This window comes from Colletotrichum truncatum (assembly GCF_014235925.2).
Source record: "Colletotrichum truncatum strain CMES1059 chromosome Unknown Contig_0008, whole genome shotgun sequence".
NCBI classification, from domain to species: Eukaryota; Fungi; Ascomycota; class Sordariomycetes; order Glomerellales; family Glomerellaceae; genus Colletotrichum; species Colletotrichum truncatum.
In genome coordinates this window covers 1,051,707-1,078,994 of record NW_027222405.1, presented here as the reverse complement: position 1 = coordinate 1,078,994, position 27,288 = coordinate 1,051,707, and the positions used below count along the sequence as shown (strand labels likewise).

The following is a 27,288-nucleotide window of genomic DNA, read 5'->3' as shown; positions in this document are numbered from 1 at the left end:
CACCAGTCCTCATTTCAATGTCAAACCCATCTTCAATAATGCATGCGTCAACCATTTCCTCCAAGTCAAAGGCGCACGCTAGCCATATCGGATGGGCAGGTGTTCGGGTGGCCGAGTGGCATCTTTCAAGTTCTAACCCCGAAACTTCCTCAAACGTCGCGGTACAACACCACATACTGAATAGAGAGTCAGCAGTCGGACCTTGTTGCATAAAAAATTCGAAGAGAGGTTGAAAAGGTTTTTTATAGCGGCGCTCTCCACTAAGTATCGCGTGCACATGCCAGTACCGGTCAACATATCGCTTCATCGCTCCATCTGAAGGGTAATTTAAATGGCCATTTTCTCCTGTAAGGTTTTGAACTCTTAAACTTTCCATCCGCGTAGGTGAAAGACTGTAACATATGTGCAGTAGGCTATGATAGGCCAAAGTTGCGTGCCCCTTTGATGGTGTAAATGTATCGTCTCCACGATCCTGGAAGTGTTCGAAGAACTCCCGGACTGATAAGTGAACGAAGCGAAAAACATTGAATGATTGGTCGATTTCGACCAAGTTTCCACAAATATCCAATAGATGTTGCGGTTTCAATGGATGTTTAGATGCCCCTGTTGCAATGGAAATAAAGGCGGCAAATGACTCTGTTTGAATCGCTTCTTTGCCATACAGTAGCCACTGAAAAACACCATCAGCTAGAAGTTTTGCGCAGGTTCCAGCTTCTTGGATAGCACGATAGATGGCGTAGTATGAATGGTCCAGAGTCCTTGGGAGGCGGCCTAGCTGTGACTTGAGGTCTTGATCTAATTTCGTACGCTTCAACGTTTCAAGCTGGAGATCTACCCATCTGAACCTGCGATGTGTTAATCTTTGCGGTTTTCGTCGTCAAATAATCATAGACCTACATTCCCTGAGCTTTTCCAGACAATACAGTCCTTATTTCCTGGCGAAGGCCTTCGAGTCCAGGGCCATAGAGGTTCTCTCGTGAATCCATCAGAGTATCAACTCTCTCATTGACGAAACGGTCGATGTCCTCAGCATTATGAGCCGCACTGATTCTTATGTCTGATGTGTCAGCTAGCGATGACATAATGTCGATGTCGTCCCGACTGGTGATAAGAATCTTCACAAGGTTCGCCGACTTATCTCTTACTTCCTTCAACGAAAGAAGAAGGGACATCCGCTCATCCGCGTCGCACTCGTCCAGGGCGTCAATGATGATAGTTAGTGAAGGGTATATATCCATTACATCGACGAGGGTGTCGATGCACTCATGCTGTGTCCACTCTCGTTCGCCGAAGCCCTCTTCTTGAATTCTCTCATGCATGGCCTGCACTGCCTTTGGGACGGTTCGGGTAGGTGACGCAGCTACGACCTGGCGTAAAATACTTTGGACTACTGCGTTGCACTGTCCTCGCATCGGTTCACGTGGATCTCGAGCACAGTAAAAGAATGCCAGGAGCTCGGCGGAAGTGGTATCAGCCGCTTTCATCGCGTCGACGACTATTGAGCAAAGCTTCGTTTTGCCGCATCCAGGTATTCCATGCAACCAAAGAATTGTAGACGAGCTGCTTGCTCGCCAGCTGTTGAAAATTTGATGTCGCAAAAGCCATTGCCCAGAACCATCTAAACGTCCACTAGCGGCCGCCTGGTGATGAGAGGGGTACGGCAGCTTAGAAAGCGATCTCAATATATTCAGTCGATCTTCCTCATCCTTCAATCTCAGAAACTGCGAAAGGTCGGCGCTAATTCTGCTGATAGGGGACCTCAGGTCTGAGAGAATTGTCTTCATGTTAACCATGTGTCGAGATCGATCCTGATCTGATTTTGCAGTCGTTAGTTCGCGAATTTCGGCATCTGCGATTCCCATGCAGCGCTCCATGTCATTCTGCTCAACAGCAACTAGGTTAGAGATGTTCTGAGCTGTCTCCAACTCAGAAGTAAAACCTTTAGCCAGATTCTTGAATGTTGTTTGCGAATAATACTTGAAAATTCTGGCCAAAAGTCGCAGAATAAGCGCGTACGTTCGAATGAGTGACTGCTGGAGGAGGGGAGTGACCTTAAGATCCCGGTTCAGATATAGATCTTCCACGATAGCATTTTGGGCGATGATGTTTGCAATCTGAGCCATGTTATCCGCCATGATGCCAAAAAACCGCACATTGTCGACGGTGGCCTGAAGGAAAAAGCGAACACACGCCCATGGTAGTGCCGCATGAGCAGGATCATACTGAACAGCCGCATCACCCACAGCTTTGAACTTTTCGACCCAGATGATGATCTTTTCCAAATAATCCCTAACAATGTGAGTTTGACCGTTCCAAGTAAACCTCCAGCGTTTCCTTAGGGCATCGGCTTTCTTCTGCTGGGCAGCCTGGAGAATGTCATTTAGGACATTGTGCTTGTCGTCGCTGACGAAGACATCCAATTGCTCCCTCTCTTTTGGATCGAGAGTTTTCAAAGCTCTTGACCACAGATTATCACTGGATTGTACTTAGAATTTAGCGAGGGATGTCGCATAATCTTGGGATACTACTACCTTGTTGGATCAAGCATCTTTCCATTCTCGAGGTGCATCAAACATCCTACGCGATAACGCTGTTTTCGTTATGGTTTCTGTAGAACCTTGGGATAAACGCAAGATCAATGATATCAATTTCAATCTTGCCCAAAGTAATGTCAGTAAGGCAAAACAGGCAGCAAGGCAAATGCTGCCCAAGTCGCCTTGGGCTCATGCAGCTAAGCTGGGCTATGCGCTGATAGGCCCAGAGACGACCAGGAAGCGATATAGGGTCATGTGGCCACCTTCAGTATGCACTGCCTTGCGTGCGCTTCCAGCCCCTTTGACATAGTCTTCATTGATGGCCACAAACATCGAGCCGCAAATTGGAATTGCTTTGTCCTGTTTCAGTCTAAGGCGAACTTGATTCTGATATCTTGCGATTGAATGCTTACAACTAGGCGCTTTATGTATTCACTAGGTACATGACTATCCCACTATCTACTAAAAACACCTCATGCATGCCTCCCAATCAGACATGCTAAGCGAGACAATCCATTCCTACCTTCGCGAGCCTGCTTAACAGGTAAGCGGGATGCAGGCCTCTGAATCATTAATACTACATTAATCAACGTAAATCTACTGTACGACTCTGGAAGATAACCGCATTAGAGACAGCCTTTTATTCCATCAACTGCCATAAGACAAAAGGTACATGCCATGTGGGTAACTAGCCAATCATACTCGGATAGTGTGTTTTGTGTCGATTGATGACCATTGTATAGATAGTATTTAGAGAAATATGGGGGTCAAATTGGATTGGCTTGTACCTGTTCTCTTGTGGGAGTCGCGAAATTACAATCATTTGCGATCTCCTCTCTTTTTCTCTTGAAAGGTTCTCAAGGAAAGAAAATATTGTTAACATGTCTTAACCACCAGGCTCATCATGTTACTACTCTAGTCATCTCAACGACACAAGCTTGCAATTATCTTACCAGAAAAACCTAAGTAGGCGCGGGACAGGCATTTGACATACACAAGCATCGTCTAGGTTGCAGCTGTAGCCTTCAAAGACAGTTCCTTAACACTGCTCGACAAAAGAGGTTTTACATCTGAATAGCGTTACTGGATAGGCGAAAAGATCGAAAAGAAAACACATCTTCAAGGCTGTTGATAATAAACTTGGCAACAAAGGATGTTTTCACTACACAAGAGATGTCCCTCACACGGTTCCCTATGCGTCTCAGGGACAGCAAAATGAAAGTAATTGCATCCGGGTAGTAACACCCGTGCTGTAGTTTTAATAATATAGTAAAAAGAGCGTTCGAAGTGAAATAGGGGATTAATCTTACGGGTTGGCCGTCGAGTGTGGATGGCAAGCTATTGCGTCTCTGCCCAGACTGACAAGAATTTGGGCGGCCAGCCATCCAAGTCCATATTCTGACCATTGCAACATCATGGTTGGTGCGAAAGCAAAGAGCTTGGATTAGGACGAGGCCTCGAAGCAATAGATTATCAAAGTGACGCTCTGCCCAATCAAACACATTGCTGACTTGCGGGGTGGAACCCTCCGCAGTCCCGCCAGTGGGGATCTGGCATCTGCCGACCTCTTCGCATCTCCATCATATGCTTCTTTGGTACACTACCAAGACACTGCCCTGGTTTCTGATCGCCTAACCCGTCAATCTGTCTTTTTTATGGCCAAGTATCTACCCTAGCAATCACTTTCATGTAACGCCTTGTCATTTATGATTTCTGCAAGGCAAGGACCTGGCTAGCTGGTCCCTGTACAAGCGAAGTTCCATGGAACTGTCTTGTATTCAACTAGGTATGTAAATGGTGTTGGTCTTGACTCGTAAATACTGCCCTTGAAGCGGGGAAGCAGCAAGAAAGCTTCAAATGTTCATCTGCGGTGGCTGAAATGCCCAAGGAAAGGTCCTCAATTACTGATCCTCGCTCTACTCAGTGCACTCTTGCGTGTGAGGTTTATGAACTGGTCAATGAGCTAACTCTCTTGATGGCATGGTAGTCTGCTGCCACGGTAACATGGCGCCCTCAAATATTGGATTTGTGTTCATTCACTTTATTATTTACATTACAGATGTTACATCGTGCGTGTCACCACGCCTTCGATCTTGTTTTGTGTTCATTTCCGACACCCCAAGTTATCTGGATATCTGGAAGGTGGTTTTGACGTGAATGCCGTCAGCATGAGCGTGTTGGCTCAACTCCTCGTCTGAGCGCTTGGCTGAGACGGCGACATCGTTTTGCGTCTTCATGATACGCTCTTCGCTGTCATTATCAATTTCAGTCCACCCCACCCCCTTGCGTACGCGGCCGTCTTTCGTCAAGCGATCAAGACGATGGGTGCTTTCTTTTGCACCAATTGTAACAATATGATTCGCTGACTCCTGTCCGCCGGTCTTGGAGCGGTTTTTGGAGGTGCGGGAACGCACAGCTGACGCATTTTTGGCGATCCAGGGGCCTAGGACCGGGGCGTTGACAGCGAGGATACCCACGAACTGTCCAATTGGAAAAGAGGGAAATGGTTAGTCGATTACAGACGGAAAGGGAAAGTTTACCGGGATGTGGGAAGGGGGGCGTGAGGAGATTGCGTGAGGAGCTTCGGCCACTTACTGTTTCTCGGATGGACCAGATTGTTCCTAGGTTAATGGACTGCGCATCCTGCAGGCAGAGAATGCATCTGAGGAGAGTGGCTACGATGATAAATACACCCGTGCAGAGCCAAAAGGAGCAGATTATTTTGCTATAGTCAAGTCAACCTCGTGCTCCGTCATCAGAGCATCTTGTGGAAGAAACCACATACCGAACTAGAGGCATTTGGACAGACCATAGCAAAGGGAGTGGGATATATAAAATCATCAGATCAGTTCTAGTTTGGGGTCAGTTTTAGATTCTATCAAGTATTTGTCGCGAGGCACATACGTGACGTTCGTGATGGCAAGCGCAATATAATTTGGAATGTTGAGTGCGCACGCGTCTGAGAGAGACAGTCAGAAACACAGAGCCATCAAGTTGGTCGACTGTTTAGACTCACCGCCTGGGTATGGATACACCTGCCAGTTTGCATGAAACGGCATGCATCGCGTCAGGATCACGATGATGGTGGCGACGTATAACACAGCACATGTGCAAGCAGTGATTAACACCATCTTCTTCTGTTGAAGATTAAGCCTTTAACAGCAAATTTGTAAGCAAACAGTTCAAGGATCAAAGGGACTGCAAAACGGGGCTTACGTGAGTCTCCGGTATAAGAAAAGCATGCATGCCTTTAGACACCAGATAAGAGTAACGTATATGATCCATCCTGCCAGCAGGCACTTGGACCCAATGACGATTCTTTTGATTTGATTGTCGGAGAGAGTAAGTGCGATTTCATCGTTCATGCCCGTGATGCTGCCATACTGTCCTGGAAAACAGTCAATTTAGGTCTCGATCTATGGAATGGGAAGATCCTTACCGATCAACTCCAGCATAACAAGCTCCGCCTTGAATCAAATGTCAGTCAACTCCTAGCAAAAGCCTTGTTACGGGCCCATGACTTACTGTCCAAAAGAACACTGCAAGGAGGGCGAAGTAGTCATCCCCTTCCCAGTTGGTTCCGACAATACTCGACCGGTATATTATTCGAATCAGAAGCACGAGTAATCCGATAGCATACTCGGTCCAAGCCTCTACCTGGAATGGCGTCGCCATGTTGGGATGATGGTGGTGGGGTGACGATAATATGCAGTTGCGGTGGTTTCTTGTCCGCAAGTTTCCCACTCTTCGGTCTGGTGCGTCCAGCCTCCTTTTACACAAAAGGTGTCTTGGGGTCTAAGCATGAATTATACGAAATCTGCAAGAGTTCGAATCTAGTCATGATCCTGGTTTTCAGGCCTTTACAGGTTGCCGAAATCAGAAAAAGTCTCCATTAAGGGTAGAGAATAACCATATTTGGTGCTGCTTAATATCGCAAGTTGCATCCGGGAACCCGCTCGGGAAGAGGAAGGCTAGTCTCCGGTCAAACCTGAATCGTAAAAGACCTTTTGGTAGTAATGATTAGCTGTTGTGACATGGAATTGGTGTGTTTATCTCAAGTTGAGGCTGCCGCAACCAGGAAGAGTGGCATTCTATCCACCGTTTGGTGGGGGTCGACGGTCTGGTGGAACACTAGTCGAGTACGCACCGATCCTTCATCCCTGCGATGGACCTTCTGTGAAGTTAACCAATACATTCTTTTTATTTATTAAACCTATCAGTTGTCTGTCATCAGCTGAGGATGTTCTGTTTTAATTCCCAGTGCGGAAACCCCATCTCGCAATCTATCGACTAGCTTGAAGTTAATACTTAGAAGAACTCTGCGTCACGCCAAATGACGTTCGTTTATCCTATCCTCACTCGCTAAAGCGTCGCTAGCTGTTTACACAAAACAACAAAACTACCAATAGCGAACTCTGAAAGAAGTATTGGCTGTTCAGACAACTTCATCTCGCCATGCAGCACTTGTTCGAAGCTACTCCAAAGTAGGAAGTGTAGCCCATGTGCTGTGAGCATGGGTGGGCACAAACACTGCAGGGTATATGTAGAACGGTGATGTTTGTTCTTTTACTTCAGTCAGAATCCCTGTCCATGCAGATATTTGCGGGTGAATGGACTATTTGGACTTGTTTGCCAACACTATCCTCAGCGGTGCCTGTCTGCATTTGGTCTTGTTCTCCAGTTCTCATCTTGCCCTTTGCATCTTTCATGCTTAAAAGCATTGACCCCCGAGACTTTTCTTGCTCTTGCACGACTCATTGTTTCCCCGCCGACTCCTGATATCGGTTGTTACAAAATGCTCGTCTCCGCTATTCCAGAGCACCTCCAATGCCCTCGAAGGCTTGCCGCCAAAACACCTCACGAGTTTCAGCCTCCCTTCCCAGCTTACAGTGCTGGCTTTCCCAAGGAAACTAAAGATCTCGTGTTCGCTGTCATCGGCGCCCAATATGTTTCCGCCGCTGAAGCAGACGGAGATGCCGTTGCACGACTGACACAGTTTACTACTTCCAAGGCCGTCGAAACCTCCGCCCGTCCCCAGTTCGCAGAGTGGGCGGCTGTCACCGACACCAGCGGATACTACAACGTTGCCCACCTGGCATATTGGGCCAGTAAAGCGGCGTACGAGAAGTGGTCTGAAGACTCTGGTTTCCAAGCATGGTGGGACAACCTTGACCCCCAGACAGAGCGCCACGGCTGGTTCCTCGAAATATTTTTTCCCACGGTCGACCGCTTCGAGACGGTATTCTCTAATAACGAAATCCCCGAAGGTGCGGCTCACATGCGAGAATGTGTAATCGGACCCATCAAGGAGCACGTATATTGGGGTAGCATGCGAGACAGGCTCGCGGCGGCTCAAAACGATGAGCTTGTAGGAGAAAAAGTTACGCTGAAGGAAAAAACTACCAACGGGAACGTAGTTGCAGCGAAACAGAGGATACGTGTCTCCGGCAAACAAAATCTCGCCGTCATTCGATCCGGCCAGGACTGGTCTGGTACTCTACCAGAGGAACGTGATCTTTATCTTTCGACGATGCACCCGGTGCTTATCAAAGGCATGAACTTCCTCCGCGATAACGGTGAAGAGGTTGGATGCCATAGCTGCCGGTTCATGGATCTCATTGATCCTACGACGGGGAAAGCAGACAAGGACCGCACATTTGGGTTGGCCTTTTTCGATGATCTTGCTTCACTTGAAGGATGGGCTAAGGAGCACTCAACGCACTTGGAAATTTTTGGTGGCTTCCTGCAGTATGCCAAAAAGCTAGACAACAATGTTTCTCTGCGTTTGTTCCACGAGGTTTTGGTATTGAAGCCCGAGCAACAGCGATTCGAGTATATTGGTTGCCACCCAACCACTGGGCTGTTGGCGATTGTATAGCCCTCAGGCAAAGTCCAAATAAAAACTCCTAAAATTCTTTGAACAATACTCAAAGGTTTCTCATGATCAAAAACAATTAAACTCAGCCAATTCATGTTTTTTGAGGACATCGATGGTCGGTCTAAGACGCGCAACTGACTATTCAAAATTCCTTCTAGCGAGTTTGCTTCACCAAGTATGGATTTCAAATCAGCTACCTTGGGGAAGTCTAATCCAGGCACAGGCTTTACTCTATTCGACTAAAATTGCGACGGAGAAGTAGCATCTGTGTACTTTGGATTAACCACAATCTCTTATTGTCCCTTGGCCTCTTTGATGTACACATGAAGTAAATAACTAGTAGGACATGGTATTGCCCTAAGTATATATCAAGTCCATCTCTACATCATTTCTAGATGCATATTCCGCTTTTATCTTTTGATAGCGGTGGCGGGTAGCGTAAATGACTTCTCGAAGGACCAGGAAAAGGAGTTCCGCAATCATGGCCAATGTAAGAATCAGTACAAGACACAACACAAAAACCGAAAAGCCTCGCGACATCCAAGAAAATTGAATCCATTCATTCTCAGATGCAGGTCCTGGATCAACTGCCAAAACAACCTGCATGGCCCCCAGCGCGATGGCGATCCCTCCGAAGACAAATAGGATGGGCCCGTAGTACTGAGCAAAATATGCTCCGTATTGCCCGTGGGACTTAAAGTAGCGTGATCGCCGCAAGAAGACCGCAGCCCAAAAGTTGACGCGAGTGAGTCGGAGGTCCCCATACATATAGCGAGGAGAGACTTCGGCATCGGAAATTCCTTCAAAGCATCTTAAAAACTCGACTAGGCTAGAGAACGAGATTGATTTAGGAACCAACTCTAAGTTATCTTCATGTGTTGCGAGGAGGTAGTCGGCTTTGTGTCGGATCAAGAACGCGTATGATCTTAGGAATCCTTTGGCGGCACGAAGGATAGCCTCCCTGTCTGACGCGGAGATAGGCGAGTCTCTTCCAACTAGGTAGTAGTCCCAGAAGGCATGTGATAAGAGGTACTCGGGTAGTGGTTTCACAAAGACTCTCTCATAAATCCACGTCAAGTGGAGGCCAGGGTTCTCGGTGACGACAATTTTGCGCCCTCGAACCTGTTGATGCGTAAGGGATGACACGTGGTCGCTCCTTTGCGTAGCAAGTAACCACATATGAGGAGCAAGCTTGTCCAGGTCATCTGTTACAATGTCCTTCCGCAGAAACTGAGTAATAGTTGATTGTTGGTCCTGAAGCCTTAGCCAAGGCTGACCTGGGAAGTAGTCTGTGGTGCCACTTGTTTTACCTGCGGAGGTAGTTGAAGTTTCTGAGTCAGAAACTTTGATCAGCCGGCGTGGCTGTCCTGCGACTGAAAGTTCAGAACAGAGTTGGAGAACCTTGGGGAATGGCGCTCTATCCATGTCTATGCTTGTATACAGAGCCAACGCAAAGTGTGAGTATTAATCAGTTTCTCAAACACCAAGAAGCCCATCAAATTGGCAAGATTACAATCCTCAGCCTGATTTGAATTTTGTACGGCAAAGCCCAACGCCCATTCGAAGCCAAACATGGCGTCTAATAAAAGCACGTCATTCGTTGAAACTGACCAATCGACAACGGGCTGAACTGAAAGAGATAACAGGGAAACCAACCACCAGCGTTAAACGATCCACAACTATTGGCGCAGCTGCATTTCAGCTGCAACATTGCTGACTACCAAGCCTGTCATATCAGTATGTACAAATCGCCGACATGGCAGACCCCGCATTTGCCTGATGTTTCCGCCTGCAGCCTCAATGTATTTTCTTCTTCCTTTGGTACAGTCAAGCATCTGTATCTGCTTTATCCAAGAGAGACTCCTTTCAAGCAGTTAAGTCTGTCAAACTAGGAATCTAAAATGGATATAGCTTTTTTACTTTATTGTGTTTCCATCGCATATCTTATTTGGGCATTTATAGGAAATCGCGTTGCGTTTCATCAGATATGGGCAATCTCCCTGTTGACCTTTGCAATTCTCACCCAGAAGCTCCAGCAACAACAGTCGATGCTCTATTCCAAAGCCGTAGTTGCTCTTTGGCTCATCAACCTCGGGTTTTGTCTTCTTTTATCTCCAGCTCAACTTCTGCTCATGGTCCATGCACCTGCTCGAAAGCTGAGACCTGTCGACGAGTTTCTGCCTCGGAACACTCAACAAATATCAGTAGAGTAGGTCTGACTGCTTTTCTCTCCTCAACACTCGCTTGAAAGAGACGTTTTGAGGTTTCCCTCGACTCCAAGAATTTTTCTAATTATCTTTGATCAGCATCGTTGCAGTCCATGGACTTGGTTCGTCGCCGGAGACGGCGTGGGCCTATCGGCGCGGTACTAGTCCGCAAGACGCTTCTGCTTCCGAAGCACACATTGGCCCCCTTTGGCTTAAGGACTTTCTTCCTCTTGACGAGCTTCGAGCCCGAGTTCTGGTGTACTACCACAATTCAGGATGGCAAGCACATGCGACTAGCATGTCTCTCAGAGGCTATGGGCAAGATCTTCTAACGTCCATAGAGGTCATGAGACAAAATGACGAAGTGAGGCTATTGCTCATACCCATCAGAGAGCCTTCATCATTACTCACACGAAGTCTCTGTAGGAACGCACACGTCCTATCATGTTTATCGGATACAGCTTTGGGGGGCTCATCATTAAGCAGGTGTGTCGCAGCTTTTTTCGTCCAAGCAAGTGCACCGCAAAATCTAACGTGTGATCTCCAGGCTATGATCATGGCATCGAGCAACGATGTAAACAAGTCACGGCGTAGACTTTCGTCTGATCTTGTTAAAGGCTTTATTTTTCTTGGTACTCCACATAATGGCTCGAGCCTTACGTTTTTGGCTAAAGCCATGTCACTTCTGAGTTTCTGGCAAGGGGCAAACACGACTCTGCTCGAAGTATTAGATCAAGATTCGAGAGAAAATGAGTTACTCCATCGGGACTTTATGAAGTATTGTGGGAAAAAGGACATGGTTAATTTCTACGAAGTTCAAGCAGAACGCATGGGTAGATTTGCATTGGCGAATGTGAGTTAAACCAAGAAAATAAAGCCAAGGTGGTAGGTATGTTGACTCAAGGCTGACATTATCGGTGACAGGCCGTATCAGAAAAGTCGGCAACCATAGATGGAAAGATAAACATTCCATCTCCTGGTCAGCACCGGGAAATTCACAGGTTCAACAGTAACAAAGATGTTGGCTATACACGATTATGCGAATACATCACCACCTTGATTCACGACAACATCGAGCAGAAAGACTCTAGAAGGCTCGACGTGAAATTGCTTTCTGGCGTTGTCGAGCAGACTCTTCGAGAGCTTCGGGAAAGCAATAGTCATGTCAACCTGGATGCTATGGAATGGTTCATGCATGGCCCCGAGTATATGGCTTGGCTCACATCTCCTGGCGCCCGATTCCTGTGGTACCACGACCCACCCGGTATGGGAAAGACCATGATATTACGACATGTAGTTGAACAGTTGCAATTGAGATACAGTTCGTTTAGAACGTACCTCGCTTTCTTCTTCTGCTCCCGGAAACTCAGTATCCCATTATCCGGGACCCCACAGCTTCTCACATCCTCGATAGCATCAGCGACAATAGTCGCCTCTATCATTTCTCAGTTCGCGGACAAAGCTATGCTTCAACATATTCCTTTAGATGTTCAAGAACATTTATCAAATGGCCATCAGCATCTTGGTCATGAACATGAAGCACACCTGTGGGAAATCTTATCCAAGATCTTGCTCAATATTCTCAGCTCTCAAAAAGAAGTGTGGATTGTCCTCGATGGTGTCGATGAATTACTATTAACGGAAAGAAGTCATTTTATGCATGGCCTTCGTTCCCTCTGGAATGATTTGAACTCAGGAAGTCGAGTGGAACATATGTCATTCAAGGTTTTGCTGGCAAGTCGGCCTTATCAAGACATTCAGGAAATCTTAGATGGTCTACCGTTTGTTAATCTGGGAAAGGAGTCCGCAGGTAGGAAAGTCCCATAAGCCATCAAATAGAGATGCAGCATCTCACTATTTCCTAGATTGTCTAAACTCTCTTGCTCTCAAGGCTAATAATGAGCGCCGTTCACTTGTCTCTATTGGAGAGGAAAGCACAGGGGCGTGGCTTTGGGAGGACGATAGCTTCAAAGATTGGAGCAATCAGTCGAACTCATCCTTCCTTTGGATACAAGGAAAGCCGGGAAGCGGAAAGTCCACGCTATCTAAGAAGATCCTGCGGCACATAATTCAAAAATATGAGCTGCCAGACTACCAAGGCACATTCGGCAAAGCTGCACGCCTTGATTCGGCCACTCTTTCTGGGCTAAATGACACTCGTTCCGTTCTTGTGGCCAGCTTTTTTTACAGCTTGCGGGGAGCCAAGTCTGATACAAATAACACACAAATGCTTCAGTCACTACTATGGCAGCTTCTGTATCAAGAGCAAAAGCTCTATCCTATGTTCCGAGAGACGTATCGCGACCTACTGGAGCGTGCCAGTGGACGGCCCAGTGCAATTGACTGGAGCTTCGATGATCTCCAGAAAGTATTCCAGTCGTTAAAAAGGTTCGATGACTTCCCTTTGAGGGTGTTTTTGGTCGTTGATGGTATGGACGAGTCCGACAAGCTTGAAAGAGAAAGGGTTCTACTCCTGCTGCAACATCTTTGCGCTGCTGATTCCGCTTGCGTTACTCAGTGTGTTCTTGCGAGCCGGCCAGAAGACGACATAAAGAGCAACCTGCTGTATCAGCACGGTATTAACCATTTCTTTCATATGATTCTGGAAAAGAAGAACGCAAGCGACATTAAACGATTCATTGACGTCAAAATGGCCCAGCTCCAAAATGCTTACCTTCTCAGGCTTTCAACTCTAAGTCGCGCCCCGATGAACATAGAGGTATTCAAGGACATAATGCTGGAAATCACTACAAAACTAGAAAAGGAAGCGTGCGGTGTCTTTCTGTGGGTGGAAATTGTAACAAGAGAAATGGAAAGATGTCTCCGTCATGGCTACACGGCGGCAGCTATGAGAAAGACCATTGAAAATCTTCCGCAAGATTTGGAGCCTTTCTATGAGCGAATCATCGGCGATTTGTTGAAACAATATGAAAAAGACGAGAACAAGCAATTCAACGCAGCAACCGTGGTTGAAGCACGACGAATGCTGACATGGGTGACGTACGCTGAACGGCCATTGAATCTAGTCGAGTTTTGCGATGCTATTGCCATACCCGACACTGTGACTCCGATAAGCGGATTTCAGTTTCAGGATTTTAGGCTTCCTGAAGAGCTGGCAATGCGGCAGAGGCTCGAGTACGTATGCGGTGACCTGCTCGAGATCAGATCGATACCACATCAAGGCCCATTACCAGATGTTGGAGAAAAAGAAGACATGGTTCAACTGCTGCACTTGACGGTCAGGGAATTCCTCACGCGAGACAAGAGAGCAGGGCCATTCTGTTTAAAACGCCTGCAAGGGGAGTACGAAATATTACAAAACTCAATTTGCTATCTTCGCCTCTTTGTCGAAAGCTGCCCATCAATCCACGAACACCCGGAGCTTCAGGAGCTAGAACGTGGAGCTGAGTATCTCGTTAGAGAATTACAGTCTTGGCCTCTATTGTACTATGTACTGCGTTTTCTTCCCCGACATATTCAGAACTGTGGCCAAAATTCCGAGCGGGCGCTACAGCTCGGTAAAGAGCTCGCTGACTTCGTTTTGAACCACGAGGGCAACATGGCGTCTCCGCTCTTGGAATCTTGGTTCAGAGCAACTGGGCTCGGGAGCGGGTTTATGGGAGACCGTCGTGAGGATGCGAGGCAGTTCAGGTTCGCATGCATGGATTCGGCTCTTGAAGTGAGCAATGTACAAGTCGCCGTCACGCTACTCGAAACAGAAGTAGCATCCACGTTCGGCACCCGATCAAACATCGATGAAGGTAATGACACATACTCACATATATTGCATCAAGCTTGTAGGAACGATGCTATATCTATCGTTCGACTTTTATTGGAAATGGGAGTGCCTCCCGACATAGGTGCGGGAGACGGCGAGACTGGCCTACGAATTGCTTCTGAAACTGGGAATGCAAGTATCGCTGACATGCTTCTTCGCCATGGAGCAGATATTGACTTTACAGGGATTCATGGAACTGCTTTGCGGGCAGCTGCGAAGGCTGGGCACATGGAATTGGTACAGCTGCTCATTGAACGTGGCGCAGACGTCAATTGGTCGAATGCTGATGGTACTGCTTTGGAGGCAGCGTCGAAGGCAGGATATATTGACATTGTACATTGGCTCCTTATCAAGGGTGCAGATGTCAATCTGATAGATATTTATGGTACTGCTCTGTGGTCAGCTTCGAAGGCAGGGCATGTGGAAGTGGCACGGCTGCTCATTGAGTTTGGTGCAGATGTCAACCAAATAGATGCTCATGGAACTGCATTGGAGGCAGCCTTAAAAGCAGGGCATATGGAAGTCGTACGGCTGCTCATTGAACACGGCGCAGATGCCCAGTTGGGAACCCATGGTACTACTTTAGGGGTAGCTTAGAAGGCAGCGCATCACAAGGAGATTGTGTGCAAATTAGAATTGGAATTTATGCCCAAGTATGAGAGATTCGTACTCAGGGCGGATGGAAGCATACCAGGAGAGGAAGATTGCATTGGAGAATTAGCAGCCAGAGGTAAGAACGACCATAGGTACTCTTCCTCACATATTTTATTATAACGTCGCACACCCACTTCTCGCACACCCCCACATTTCGCACACCCATAAATCGCTCATGTAGAATTTTACCCTCTTCAACATTCTTTAATATCTTCACCACTTTTACAGCGATTATTATAATTCTTTGAATAGTTACTCTTATACGCTTAATGGGCCAGTATACGGAAACAGAAGTCAATCAAGCTCTCAATGCAGTTGCAAGTGGGCAGAGTGTCCGAAAGGCAGCTCATGATGCTGGAATTCCACCATCAACCCTCCAGTCTCGATTAAAGGGTTCACAGGCAAGAAATGTAGCTTTCTCTAGCTTCCAGAAGCTATCTCCAGCACAGGAAAGTCACTTAGCTGAATGGGTGCGTATCCAGGCGGCGTTAGGGCTGCCGCCAACACATCAACAACTCAAGGAATTTGCCCAGCGAATCCTAGACATCAGAGGCACTACCCAGCCACTTGGGAGAAACTGGATTCAGTTCTTTATTAAGAGAAATCCATCAATCAAGGTTCATAGAGCTAGAGCCATCGATTCTAAGCGTGTCAATGGGGCCTCAACTAATGTAATCAGGCAATGGTTTCAACAACTCGCCCTTCCAGAGATCAAGGCGATCAAACCACATCATCGCTATAACATGGATGAAACTGGTATCCTAGAAGGCAGAGGATCAAATGGCTTAGTACTGGGATCATCAGAAAGCTCATCAATGCGAAAAAAACAGCCTGGGTCTCGGGCTTGGACAACTATGCTTGAGTGTGTCTCTGCAACTGGTCAGGCGCTTCCTCCACTTGTTATTTATCGAGGGAAATCGGTTCAACAACAATGGTTTCCTCTTGATATCCATAAACGTGATATTTACAGTGGTTGGAAGTTCACAGCAACTGAGAATGGCTGGACTTCAGACTCTACAGCTGTGGAATGGCTTGAGAACATCTTTATCCCTCTGACTAAGCCTGATCATCCCTCTGAGCAGAGACTATTGATCCTAGACGGTCATGGCAGTCATGAAACAACAGAATTTATGTATCTCTGTTATAAACACAAGATATATCTCCTTTTCCTACCGCCACATACATCCCACGTTCTCCAACCTCTAGACCAAGCAGTCTTTGGGCCTCTCAAGGCGACCTATCGAAAAGAGCTTGGATACCTCATTCAACACAACGATTCTACAGTTGTAGGCAAACGGAACTTTCTTACCTGCTATGGAAAAGCACGCCAGATGGCATTTTCAAGCAAGAATATCAGAAGCGGCTGGAAAGCAACAGGACTATGGCCCATTTCGATAGCTCGACCGCTCATGAGCCCTCTACTGCTTGAGAATGCTTCCAAGCCCTCAAAGCCAGGCTATTCTACGCCTATGAGGGCCTCTGATGGTGGAAAAGACGAAAACTGGGCATCTGCTACATCCATAGTAGCCTGGTCAACGCCCAAGAAGACAGTTGATCTATATGATCAACTTAGCTTATTCAGCAAGTTGGATAAAGATCAGCAAACGCAGCGACTGTTGTTTCGAAAGGTTCAAAAGGGATTTGATGAAAAGGACTATCAATTGGCTACAGCAGAGAAGAAGATTGCAATGTTGGAAGCAGAAGTTGAGGCTGGAATGGTACGGAAGCGGCGTAAGGTCCAAATGAGCCCAAATTCGAAGTTTGCCAACATTGAGGCAATTCACAAAGCCCAAATTGAGGCTGGCGAAATTGAGGATAGCTCAGATGAATCTAGCGAGCCTGAATTACCTATTAAAACTGGCGATAGTATCACAGTTGCAGGAGACGAATCAGACTTATAGTTATGAAGTTGATGAATACCTCATGATGACCCAATTTATGGGTGTGCGAAATGTGGGGGTGTGCGAGAAGTGGGTGTGCGACGTTAGGTAGGCTAAGTATATAACCGACCGGATGCAAAGAGTTTGAGCCAGTTGAAAGCGTTTTGGTGTTTAAATCAAGACGAAGCAAACTTCTCTTCAACCATATGCTATTGGCAATTTTAAAGCCCCAAAGGAAAAGCAATATTCAATCCTTCAGCTATGATTCCAGAATGATCACAAATTAAATTTGTGGTCATTAAACGCTTTCAACTTCCGCTTCACAATGTTACTTGGGAAGACTGATAGCTAGTAGACGAAATTGATAGCTGAAAATACGTTAAGCAGGACAATCTGGTGGCAGGGGTGCACAAGAGGGCGGAAGGCCGGGGATGGTACTTTACGAGGTAGCAAGCTGGGTTCAACTCCATGGCATGGCATGTGGCGTGTTGAAGTGCATTAATGGATGCATTGTTGCAGGGCTTGGAGGTTTGCAATATCAGTTGCTCTCTTCTTAATGCCAACTTAGTTTAGATAGACATGTGTCCTACCACCCGTGTATTGAGGTTTCTATAGAAAGGATATGTAGTAAAAACATCCGAAAAAAGTAGCTTTGGAAACAACGTAGAGTTTAATAAGAGCTGGTACTCTTACAGATGCTCTTGCAAGCAGTAACTGATTGGGAACAAATAAGAAGTCTTCGTACGCCACTGCAGATGCTTCTACTCTTCCACTTTGTTAGTCGCTCAAGTTCCAAGACGAGGCTAGTACCGATCGTCTTGCAAGACGCCACTTAGCGGCTTCCATAGATTGTAGGCTTCTTTGCATTGAGTGACTTTGATATAGTTGGGAGTCGTGATGTTGTTTCACAAAGGTTGATCTTGACGTTAAGCATGTTATGCTTTTCTACAAATAGTCTGCAAGTCTATTATGCTCTAAAATGGAATGGTCAAACAGTCATCATTTGCTTAATCTAGTAAGAAAAAAGGGTAGCTGCATATGCATCATCTAGGCTTCCCATACTTTGCATGACCCCTGGCCGTCTTCGCTCTACCCCAAATTTGACACGACTCCGAAATAAACCAATCACATAACACTGAAATGACTCTCAGTTGGCAGACAACGCCGTGCATGCTACCAGTCACAAGCAGTGTTGGTCCAAAACTTTGTTTAACTTGAAAAATTCTATATGTCATAGCCGAGATCAAAGCTCAGCTTCCAATGCTTTCATTACATACTCATCACAACGCTTCAGTAACAACACCCAATGCCTTGGCAGCCTCTTGTACGCGCTCCTCCTTCCATGCAACGCTCTCCTCCGGTAACACAAAGCCTGATAGCGCCTCACCGGCGTTTTCGATCAGGTTCTCGATACCAGGACCGTTCGTAAACGTGATAGCCCTAACATAGCGGGTGGCAAAACCCAGCGTAAAGGCCTGTCCCGCAGCAACGAGAAGCGTCTGGCCCTCACGAACCTCCGTCCATGTGTTGGACTCCTTCAACTTGACCTTCAAGACACCCTCCTGGACGCAGAAGCAGTGGTCTACCGTGGGGAACGTCAACCACCTGTCAAGAGGCGAGTTCTCGTACAATTTTGAAGACTCGAGACTTGTAATGGAAAACTTGCCGCTGCACTGCGAAGCGTTGATGAAGGGCCTCGACAGCACGCCACCAAGAATATACCTCGGGCCGGTATTGGCACGAAGGTAGTAAGGCTCCAAAGGTGCTGGCAGAACGTTCTCAGACTCCTCCCAGTCGCCGACTTCGGGAGCCTTGTAGTCGCGCTGGAAGTGGACATCAAACCGGTCCTTGGCGGCCATGACCTTGGGGATCAATAGGCTGCGGAGATCACGGTCGTCGTTCTCAGGGACGATGATGCCCTTGTAAGTCTCTCCGACGTAGCGGAAGAAATCAATCCAGTCACCGGGAGCGACCAGGCCTAGTGTCTCAGTATGAGGGCCAAGGAGCTCAGGGTTGTGAATGACATTCTGCAAGGGGTTAGAATCTAGAATCGTGGCAAAATAGTCGAGGTGAACTAGGTATACTCACAGGAGGAACATAGGCGAAATCTCCAGGACCCATGATCCTGCACTTGTCGCCATTCCACAGCTTCAAATGACCCTTGGTCACCAGGAACACATCGTGTGCTTCCGCATGGTAATGGAAACCAGGGGCGTCAGACAAGACGGCACCGCTAGAAAACACGGCGATACCGCCATTTGTCTGTTTTGAGGAGGCAAGGATTCTGAAAACGCCCTTGCTGCCGGGGATGGTGATGCGCTCGCCCTCGAGCTGGTCAATAATGTAGCTTGTCCTGGCGTCAGGAGGAGATGACTGGACTGGAATGCTCATGTTGTGTAACGGTGTCTCACCAAAAAAACGACCAAATGAAAATGCTTGTTTGCGGATGAAGAGTGCGGGGGGGAGGCGCAAAGACCGGCTCTTGATTTGCACGTGGGAATGAAGTTTTAGGGGGTCAAAATGATCTCTTCTTGGGCGCTTGTCCAGCCTTTTTTAGAGCTTTCTTCCCCCGCATTCGCAACGGTGCAGAACCACAAAATCAAAGGCGACGGTCCGGGACCACATGGCATTGGAGTCTTCTGACGCTGTTCGGCTCAGTCTGTGCGCCGTCTGTGGATACCGGAAATCCCGAAGACCTCCGGATGTCCCGCGGATATTCCCTTATCCCAAACCTTGACTCCCGGAACAACAGGATCGAGGCAGGCCCACCTCCAAGCTGTTCTTCAGCTATCTAGGTTGCCCCCGCCACATCATTACCCCGGATATTCAGATTAACTTGGACTTTGTTGATTCTCTCTGCACCAAGTGCCCCCCCACAGAAAGCCAAGTCGATAGCACAATGACGAGCCAGCCCCCTTTCCGAGCGGTTTACAAGACCATAGGTCAGCAGGAAATAGATGTGGACGTCTATCTCCCCCCTCCCCCAGGGGCTAACACGGCTAGCCCAGTCGGTAAGATTGCTCCATCGAACCCTTGCTCGAGTTTGCCAAAAGCAATTTCTTACTAATGTGAATTGCGTTCATAGTCATCAATATCCATGGTGGCGCTTTCATGCTCGGCTCGTTGAAGATGGTCAACCAAGACCAAGTGGCTGACTGTCTCAGTCGAGGATGGATCGTCTTGGCCCCTAACCATCGTCTATGTCCTCAAGTTTCTCTGCTTGAAGGACCCATGAGAGACTGCCGCGATCTTCTTAGCTGGGTATACGACGGCGGTCTCCAAAAGGCTATCAACACTCAAGTCCAAGAGTCGTATGCAGTGGATCATGATCACGTATTTGCATTTGGCACTTCATCTGGCGGCACACTTGCGCTGAGTCTAGTAAGTTCAGCTAGCCCTGCACTAAGTGCTCGCCTTATTATTGGCAAGTTGGGACATCAAGCTTACAACACAAACCAACCACAGGGTTTTGGAGTTCCCCGTCCTGTTGCGGGAATCTATGACATGTACGGCCCCAACAACTTCACGCATCCATTCTGGACGCAAAAGCTGCCGCATGTTGCCGCGAGGTTACCGCCGAATCTGCCTGAAGAGTTTCTGAACAAAGTGTTCGAGGAGGATCCAGTGCCCATTGTGGGCGGCGTCTCTCTCGAAGGCCAAGCCCCGGGTCCTCCGAACTTTAATGATCCGAGACAGGCGTTCGCCATGACACAAATTGCCAACGGCAATGTTATGAATACTATTGTGCCAGATAAGAACTGGGATGAGGTTGATCCCGTCAGGAACATCAGCTCCTCCTTCCCACCGACTTTCATTGTCCACGGCCAAGCGGATACAATGGTAACTATTGACTTGAGCAGGGGCTTGTTCAAGACACTACAAGAAAATGGGGTTCGTTCTGGCTTGAGGGAAATTCCGGGAGAGGAGCACACCTTCGCCGCAAAGATGAAGGTCGGATCCGAGACTTGGAATCTGCAGCGAGAAGGCTTTGATTTCCTAGAGAGCTTGATCAAGTAACTCAACTCCGTCGCTACATAGTAGTTAGCTAGACTCAAAACACCTTAGGCACATCATGCACTTGCCGTTCCAGACTACCGGGTCGGGCATATGGACCCTGAGGAATGCCGTGGCTGCCGGACTGCTGAACATTGAGCAACGATTGTCACTAATCACCTCCAACTGATGTGATTGGAGACAATTCGTAAATATTGTTGGTAGCTATTCCAAAAGAGACAAAACATCATGCCCCGGAAGATCCGTACGGACAGGATCTCGGTACAATAGCTTGCGAGTGGGTGGCCATGCCCAACATCCCCCAATACGAAAAAAGAACCCATATTTTTCGAGTGCTGAAAGTGTGCATCACCTGTACGATTACGTGTCAAGCGTGACAGCAGTACCGATGCAGAATGCAGTTAGTAGCATCTGGGGACCCCGCCACGCTGAGTGTTGGAGAAAGTTGGGGTGCAGTCGGGAACTCCGGTGGCAGAGCCGGAGCCATCCCGGCCAGCGTCGCAGAAACCTGTCTGCAGAGTCGGTGAAGTTGGATATAACCCTCCGTTGCAACCAACTTAATGTTTACCATCCAGGTCTTTGTCGGATCATATCCATCAACCATCGGCGAGTTCTAGTCACCGACGCTCCGTCTAAACCATAGTCATCTCATCTTTACCCCTTGACTAGTTTGTTGCTTTGTGTATTACGCTGGGGCGTAGTCATAACTGACCAGAGGCGGATCGGCATAACGAGATTGCCGACGACACACCTGCAGTCGACAGGTCGACGCGTGTAAGAGTCCAAGCGATGGATGATAACACTCACGACGAGGTCCGCAAGGACGTGGTTCTGGACAAAGTCCAGGTATCGCACAATGAGGAGGCATTGCGGGAGGCGGATCGCCAGATAACCCCTTGGCAATGTTTGCGTCAGAACCCAAAGATTGCCCTTTGGACTCTCTACGCCAACAGTAAGTAGTTGATCTGACGGGTGGGGTGCATCAATATTCTAACTTTGTTCTCAACTTAGTTGGCACAACTCTGGTTGGTTATGAGAATCTTGCTTTGTCTGTCTGCTTGGCTATGCCGGCGTTTCAGTAAGTTGACCGTATAAAATTCTGCATATAGTCGAGTTTCGCTAACCAGGTGATGTTTATAGGAAGACTATGGCTTCTGAAGTCAACGGACAACTGATCATCCCGGCCTACTGGCAATCGGCATGGAACGGCATGTACAATGCCATGATGTTCTTTGGATCATTCACCGCGGGATACGTTCAGGACTGGTGCGGTCGACGTGCCGTTCTCGCCATGGGTATTCTTATTGCTTCCACCGGTATCGCCATCAGTTTTGTTGCACAGAACCCGGCTCAGTTCCTCGGCGGAAAGATCGTCACCGGTTTCTCGGTCGGTCTTTTCACTACGACAACACAAACATATGTGTCTGAAATTGCGCCGTTGCCAATTCGAGGTATTGCGCTCTCAGTCAACACTATCATGCTGGTAAGTCCCGTCCTGCAGCGAACTCCGAGGTGACTCGCCTTTCTAACAGATATTGGGCAGAATCTTGGCTTGTTGATCGCCATCGCCTCGAGCTTCTCTCGCACCTCCATAATGGACGAGTCGGCCTTCCGCGTCGTCTTTGCCGCTGCCTGGGCTTTCCCCGGAATACTCGCCATCGGCCTTCCCTTCCTGCCCGAGTCACCGACTTGGTTGGTTATCAAGAACAAGCACGACAAGGCGCGGCGTGCGCTGCAAAGGCTCTCGGGTTCCCACGAAGACATTGACGCCCGCCTGGCCCAGATCGTCGAGAACGTCGAGGCTGAACGCCAGATTGCGGCCGAGGGAGCGACCTTTATCGAATGTTTCAAGGGCACCAACTGGCGACGAACACGCATTATTCTCGCCTGCTTCTACATCCCTCAAGTTGTTGGCGCTGTCCTATCTTCCAACGCCCCTTACTTCCTCAACCAGACCGGTCTCGACAGCCACACCGTTCTCATGCTGGTACAGATTGGTATCGCCATGGGTGTCGTTTCTGCCGTAGGAAACGCCTTCCTCATGATGAGGTTCCGCCACCGCCCCCTCATGTTTTCCGGCATCACTTTCTGCGTGGCGTTGTACTTTGTCATGGGCGTCGCCGCGGCGGTCCCCAGGACACATGCATCACTCCTGACCATTGGCGTGGCTCTCATTTTCACATCTGTCTCCTACGGACCTGCTGTGGGTGCATCTATGGCTGTAGCCGGCGAGGTGTCGGCCTCCAGACTGCGTGCCAAGTCACTGGGTGTCGGTGTGGCCTTCTCCTCCTTTGTGAGCGTCATCTGGACCATTATCCTGCCGTACCTCTTCAACGCCGACCAGCTCAACTTGGGTGGTCACATTGGGTGGATCTTCTTCGTCATGGGAGTTCTCATGCTACTTGTCATTTACTTTGACATTCCGGGAACCAAGGGCCGCACCTTTGAGGAGCTGGACATCATGTTCGAACTGGGCATTTCGGCGCGGAAATTTGAGAAGTACGAGTTCAATGAGGGGCCGGTGGATACCAAGTGAATCAGGAAATAAAGAGCGCTGTTTTTGGGTTGTTGAAATTGTTTTTCTTTTTTCTTTTTTTTAGTTACGAAACTGTCTTCGGCTTGCCCAATACATATTTTTGCGGAGACCGCCGCAACTTTTGTCAACATCCTTTTACACCGAAGTATTACGATTGACTGTGCATTTGTTTGATAGGCCATTCGTGAAACGGTATCTTTGTGAAAGGAGCCTTGCATTCGGCCCTACTAGCTTGTTCGGGGCATACATTGCGTTAGAGCCGAGACTCAACCAAACCGGAAATCCCGGTTGAAGGTGGAGTCAGCCATGACTGTGCATGAGGGATCCCAGTAAGCGGGCTTTGGGAAAAAAAAAAAAAAAAAACAAGAGAGCAAAAGCCGGCCGGCAAACATTGGTCAAGATGAACCATGTTGACTTGGTGTTGAACTGGACAAAGTGTATATAGACGAGGTTCATCTGATGGAAGGGAAATGATGAAAGTCATAATAACCATATGCCATCTATAAGTATATAATATGTCAAGTTTAATGCAATTCTTCAACGGACTATTGACTATTGTGTATGGACCCTTTGTGCACGATTCAGTTCAACTGTACCCACATGATTCAAGATCCTCGTGATCGATGTAACTCAAGAGCAGAACGCCACAGCCCTTGACCAAACATTAGAGGCAATTTCGAGCAAAATGCCCCGATTACTCTACCCCACAAGAGGAGAACAAAACCCCCGCAAGCCTTGCCGTCCTGCGCCGCCGTGCGGGGAAGTGGAGTTCATGTTTCTGCACCAGCGGTCGAGTTTCGTATGCGCTGCAACGGCAGCTTTTACCTCTGCATACACCCAGACCTCCCCTCCCCCCCCGTTCCCCCTTTCGCGAATCTACGAGCCCCAGCAAAGCAAGCAAGCAAGCGGACGGGTGTTTCCATATTGAAGTCACTGAGTCTTGAAATCGTCTTTCAGAAGGGTCAGGAAACCAGAATTCTATCAGGCCGCGCGGCTCTCATTCTACCGCCGCCATCATCATGGATTCGGCCGAGGCCCAGCGGACAACGCAGAACTCGGGCATCAAGGTCCGCCGACCCCGGGCCGCTCGAGCTTGCGATCTCTGCCGAGCCAAGAAGAACAAATGCGATGAGTTGTATCCTTGCACGTATTGCAAAAGTATGTTTCTGTGCGCGATTTTACGCCCTCGTTGTGTGGTGAAGGCAGCTCACGCTGGAATCAAAAGATCGCGGCGCAACATGTGCCTACAGAGGCCAGGATATGTCAAGGAGGCTCTATACTCCAGAGTATGTCTCTCATCTAGCCCCCCTCGCAAGGTCTTCTCTGATGACTATTTAGATATGTGAGACAACTTGAGGAACAAGTAAAGAGTCTTTCTGCTCTGGCAGAATCTCAAAAAGCACAATCAGTAGACGAAAATGCTTCGGTGACCGCAAGTGCCCCTGAGATAGCCGACGGTTTCTCACCGGACTGTCGACTTCAGAGACGCCCTTCAAGAAGCACCACTGTCGAGTCGCCATCAAACGCCCGCTCTAGGAACGCTGCCGGCCAGGAAGTTTCGGGAGTCAACCGTCACACTCGGAATGTCGAATTCTACGGCAGTTCATCGTCCGTGGCTCTTCTATCACACGTACAACGCACTGGTCAAGAACCAGTTGTCTCAAACGACCAGGACTCTGATGGAGGCACCCTATTGTCGAATCTTCACAACCCGGCTTTCTCATCACCGGGGGCTGACCAGCCTCAGGGGCAGGCGCACACGGGGGAGGTAAGGTCGTCTGCTCGGACAATAACTCACTATCCGCAATGCAGATACTTCTTGCAGAGCTTCTTTTCCAGCATTCACTATGTCCATCCCATACTCGATAAGAAGACCTTCTTCAACCGCTGCGAGGCCCTGTGGTCCAATCAGGATACTGCTCAGACGCCGTCGAGTTTTATCGCCTTGTACTACAGCATATTGTCCTTGGGCGCGCTCATTGGTGTGAGAGAGGATGAGCCCATTGATGGGATCGAGAATCTGCAATGGAGCAGAAAATTCTTTGATGAAGCTAAGAGGCGCTGTGATCAGCTTGGAATGGTTACTGACCTGGAAATGGTCCAATGTTATATCTTTTTGGTAAGATGTTACGTCTCTAAGCCGTCGGGGGCTGATGCTCACAACTATACAGGCGAAAGTTTGTCAAAATGAGTTGAATGCACACTGTAAGATGACACCAAACTTTAAATTCATCCACAGAGGAAGTTCATCATGCTGACTGATCGTTGTCAGGGTCGTATATGTACGTCGGCCTTGCTGTGAGAACAGCGCTGGCAATGGGCATCAATCGAGAGCCCGGCCCTGACTGCAAGAAAGATCCGTCTGTGTTGAGAGAAGAAACAAGAACATGGTGGTAAGAAAATCCGTCGGCCGCTTGCCTGTATTGTGCTGTTTTACTAACGATCTTTGGTCAGGGGTTTATACTCATTAGAGACGTAAGGCTATGAGTGCCCTCAACTCAACCTCAGCTCACTAACTTTCAACTAGTGAAATGTCTTTTTCAATGGGGAGGCCCGATACGTTAGGCGCCGATCTGTATCACAACCGGCAATTCCCCGTCATCGCAGAAACGGAGAATGTTTACTCTGAAGCTGCGGACCTCGTCGATCCTCCTTCTTGTGCCATCATCAAATGCATGGTGGACTACTCAAAGGTCATTCGAAGCATCTGCTTGGGTATTTACCTGCCCGAGACCACAGTACCGAGGACCGTGGCATTAGCACACCAGATCGATCAAGATCTCCAGAAATGGGCTGAGGGTATGCCAGAACCTATTCGCCCAACGGAGACTGTCCAGCCGCCTTCACTTAAAAACGCCAGAGAGGCTCAATGGATGAAAAGGCAACGGCTTGTACTAACTATGCGTATGTCTTAATCAACCCCTTCCAAATCATAGCTCTTAAACTCACACGACGACCAGGTTATCTCAACCTAAAGATTCTGCTGTTCGGATCAATCATACTTACTTCGACGTCTGCTGAGCGAGCTGCGATTCCCGGCTCCCACGAAGGCATCCAGACGTGTCTCAATTCGGCAAAACAGACAATTGAAATCATTTACCAGACATATCAACACCACGACTTCTTCCGTACTTGGTAGGACTTCCCCTCCAGACAACATTTGCTTCTGACAAGTCTAACGCTCAGTAGGTTTTATAATACGACGTACACCGTCTTTGCGGCATCCATGATACTAGTTTACGTCACGCAAGAGGCCACAGAGGCAGAAATGCAACCCCTTTTAAGGCTAGTGGGCATGGCTATCGAGATCTTGGAGACCATGGACGAGTGTGTCGTGGCATTGAGGTCAGCCAAGTTGCTCCACAAAGCAATTGAAAAGGCAGAAAAGAAGTTTTCTTCATCAACGCCATCAGCTGCGCAAATACCAGCCATGCCACCGGCAGATGCAATGCTTCAGTTAAACCACTACTGGGGGCCGTTGAACATCCTAGACAACGAGATGGACTTTGGTTTCGCGATGCAGTTTGCCGACTTTGAGGGAACGAATTCTCTCTTTATGGCTCTCGATGACCAGAGGCAGTTGTAAGATAACATCATAAGATACTAGAATATCGTGTAAAACCAAAATAAATGAGGCTCTTCGCGCACAACATCCAAATTGTGTGGAGGTTCATCTGTAATGGCAAACGCTCCGATCCTCGCAGGTTAGCGGCCAAAGTGAGAAAACGACTTTGCCACAAACGACGTAGCAAGTAAAACCGGCTTTCCTGGAACCCTGGAACAGGAGAACTCGCCTGCAGGCCTTAA

At 48.1% G+C, this 27,288-nt stretch overlaps 10 protein-coding genes across 10 annotated transcripts; 6 read left to right on the top strand and 4 right to left on the bottom strand.

The window, feature by feature from the left end:
• Nucleotides 1-893: 893 nt before the first annotated feature.
• CTRU02_211789 (uncharacterized protein) lies at nt 894-2,569 on the bottom strand (the record flags this gene model as incomplete). The annotated part of the gene is made up of 2 exons (XM_036725440.2): nt 894-2,475; nt 2,532-2,569. 2 exons carry the CDS (start codon nt 2,567-2,569, stop codon nt 894-896), a joined length of 1,620 nt encoding a protein of 539 aa, XP_036582645.2.
• Nucleotides 2,570-4,657: 2,088 nt separating this feature from the next.
• On the bottom strand, nt 4,658-6,209 carry CTRU02_211788 (uncharacterized protein; the record flags this gene model as incomplete). Its single annotated transcript, XM_036725439.1, has 8 exons — nt 4,658-5,014; nt 5,130-5,259; nt 5,320-5,385; nt 5,439-5,493; nt 5,551-5,687; nt 5,751-5,922; nt 5,974-6,001; nt 6,060-6,209. 8 exons carry the CDS (start codon nt 6,207-6,209, stop codon nt 4,658-4,660), a joined length of 1,095 nt encoding a protein of 364 aa, XP_036582644.1.
• A 1,120-nt stretch (nt 6,210-7,329) lies between these two features.
• CTRU02_211787 (phenylacetaldoxime dehydratase) lies at nt 7,330-8,412 on the top strand (the record flags this gene model as incomplete). Its single annotated transcript, XM_036725438.1, has 1 exon — nt 7,330-8,412. The coding sequence occupies one exon, from the start codon at nt 7,330-7,332 to the stop codon at nt 8,410-8,412; it is 1,083 nt and encodes a 360-aa protein (XP_036582643.1).
• A 357-nt stretch (nt 8,413-8,769) lies between these two features.
• CTRU02_211786 (uncharacterized protein) lies at nt 8,770-9,837 on the bottom strand (the record flags this gene model as incomplete). Its single annotated transcript, XM_036725437.1, has 1 exon — nt 8,770-9,837. The coding sequence occupies one exon, from the start codon at nt 9,835-9,837 to the stop codon at nt 8,770-8,772; it is 1,068 nt and encodes a 355-aa protein (XP_036582642.1).
• Nucleotides 9,838-10,544: 707 nt separating this feature from the next.
• Nucleotides 10,545-14,994, top strand: CTRU02_211785 (ankyrin repeat protein; the record flags this gene model as incomplete). The annotated part of the gene is made up of 6 exons (XM_036725436.1): nt 10,545-10,621; nt 10,719-10,983; nt 11,046-11,105; nt 11,167-11,472; nt 11,544-12,429; nt 12,485-14,994. 6 exons carry the CDS (start codon nt 10,545-10,547, stop codon nt 14,992-14,994), a joined length of 4,104 nt encoding a protein of 1,367 aa, XP_036582641.1.
• Nucleotides 14,995-15,794: 800 nt separating this feature from the next.
• Nucleotides 15,795-16,952, top strand: CTRU02_211784 (transposase; the record flags this gene model as incomplete). Its single annotated transcript, XM_036725435.2, has 1 exon — nt 15,795-16,952. One exon carries the CDS (start codon nt 15,795-15,797, stop codon nt 16,950-16,952), a length of 1,158 nt encoding a protein of 385 aa, XP_036582640.2.
• Nucleotides 16,953-18,211: 1,259 nt separating this feature from the next.
• CTRU02_211783 (cupin domain-containing protein) lies at nt 18,212-19,322 on the bottom strand (the record flags this gene model as incomplete). Its single annotated transcript, XM_036725434.1, has 2 exons — nt 18,212-18,958; nt 19,020-19,322. 2 exons carry the CDS (start codon nt 19,320-19,322, stop codon nt 18,212-18,214), a joined length of 1,050 nt encoding a protein of 349 aa, XP_036582639.1.
• Nucleotides 19,323-19,683: 361 nt separating this feature from the next.
• Nucleotides 19,684-20,948, top strand: CTRU02_211782 (uncharacterized protein; the record flags this gene model as incomplete). Its single annotated transcript, XM_036725433.2, has 3 exons — nt 19,684-19,942; nt 20,017-20,312; nt 20,397-20,948. Coding segments are annotated over 3 exons (1,107 nt in total), but the record flags the coding sequence as incomplete, so codon positions are not given.
• Nucleotides 20,949-21,734: 786 nt separating this feature from the next.
• On the top strand, nt 21,735-23,481 carry CTRU02_211781 (maltose permease; the record flags this gene model as incomplete). Its single annotated transcript, XM_036725432.1, has 4 exons — nt 21,735-21,897; nt 21,957-22,023; nt 22,086-22,428; nt 22,489-23,481. 4 exons carry the CDS (start codon nt 21,735-21,737, stop codon nt 23,479-23,481), a joined length of 1,566 nt encoding a protein of 521 aa, XP_036582637.1.
• Nucleotides 23,482-24,500: 1,019 nt separating this feature from the next.
• On the top strand, nt 24,501-27,067 carry CTRU02_211780 (C6 transcription factor; the record flags this gene model as incomplete). Its single annotated transcript, XM_036725431.1, has 9 exons — nt 24,501-24,639; nt 24,707-24,767; nt 24,820-25,600; nt 25,653-25,686; nt 25,754-25,874; nt 25,936-25,956; nt 26,009-26,385; nt 26,442-26,616; nt 26,671-27,067. The coding sequence occupies 9 exons, from the start codon at nt 24,501-24,503 to the stop codon at nt 27,065-27,067; spliced, it is 2,106 nt and encodes a 701-aa protein (XP_036582636.1).
• Nucleotides 27,068-27,288: the final 221 nt, after the last annotated feature.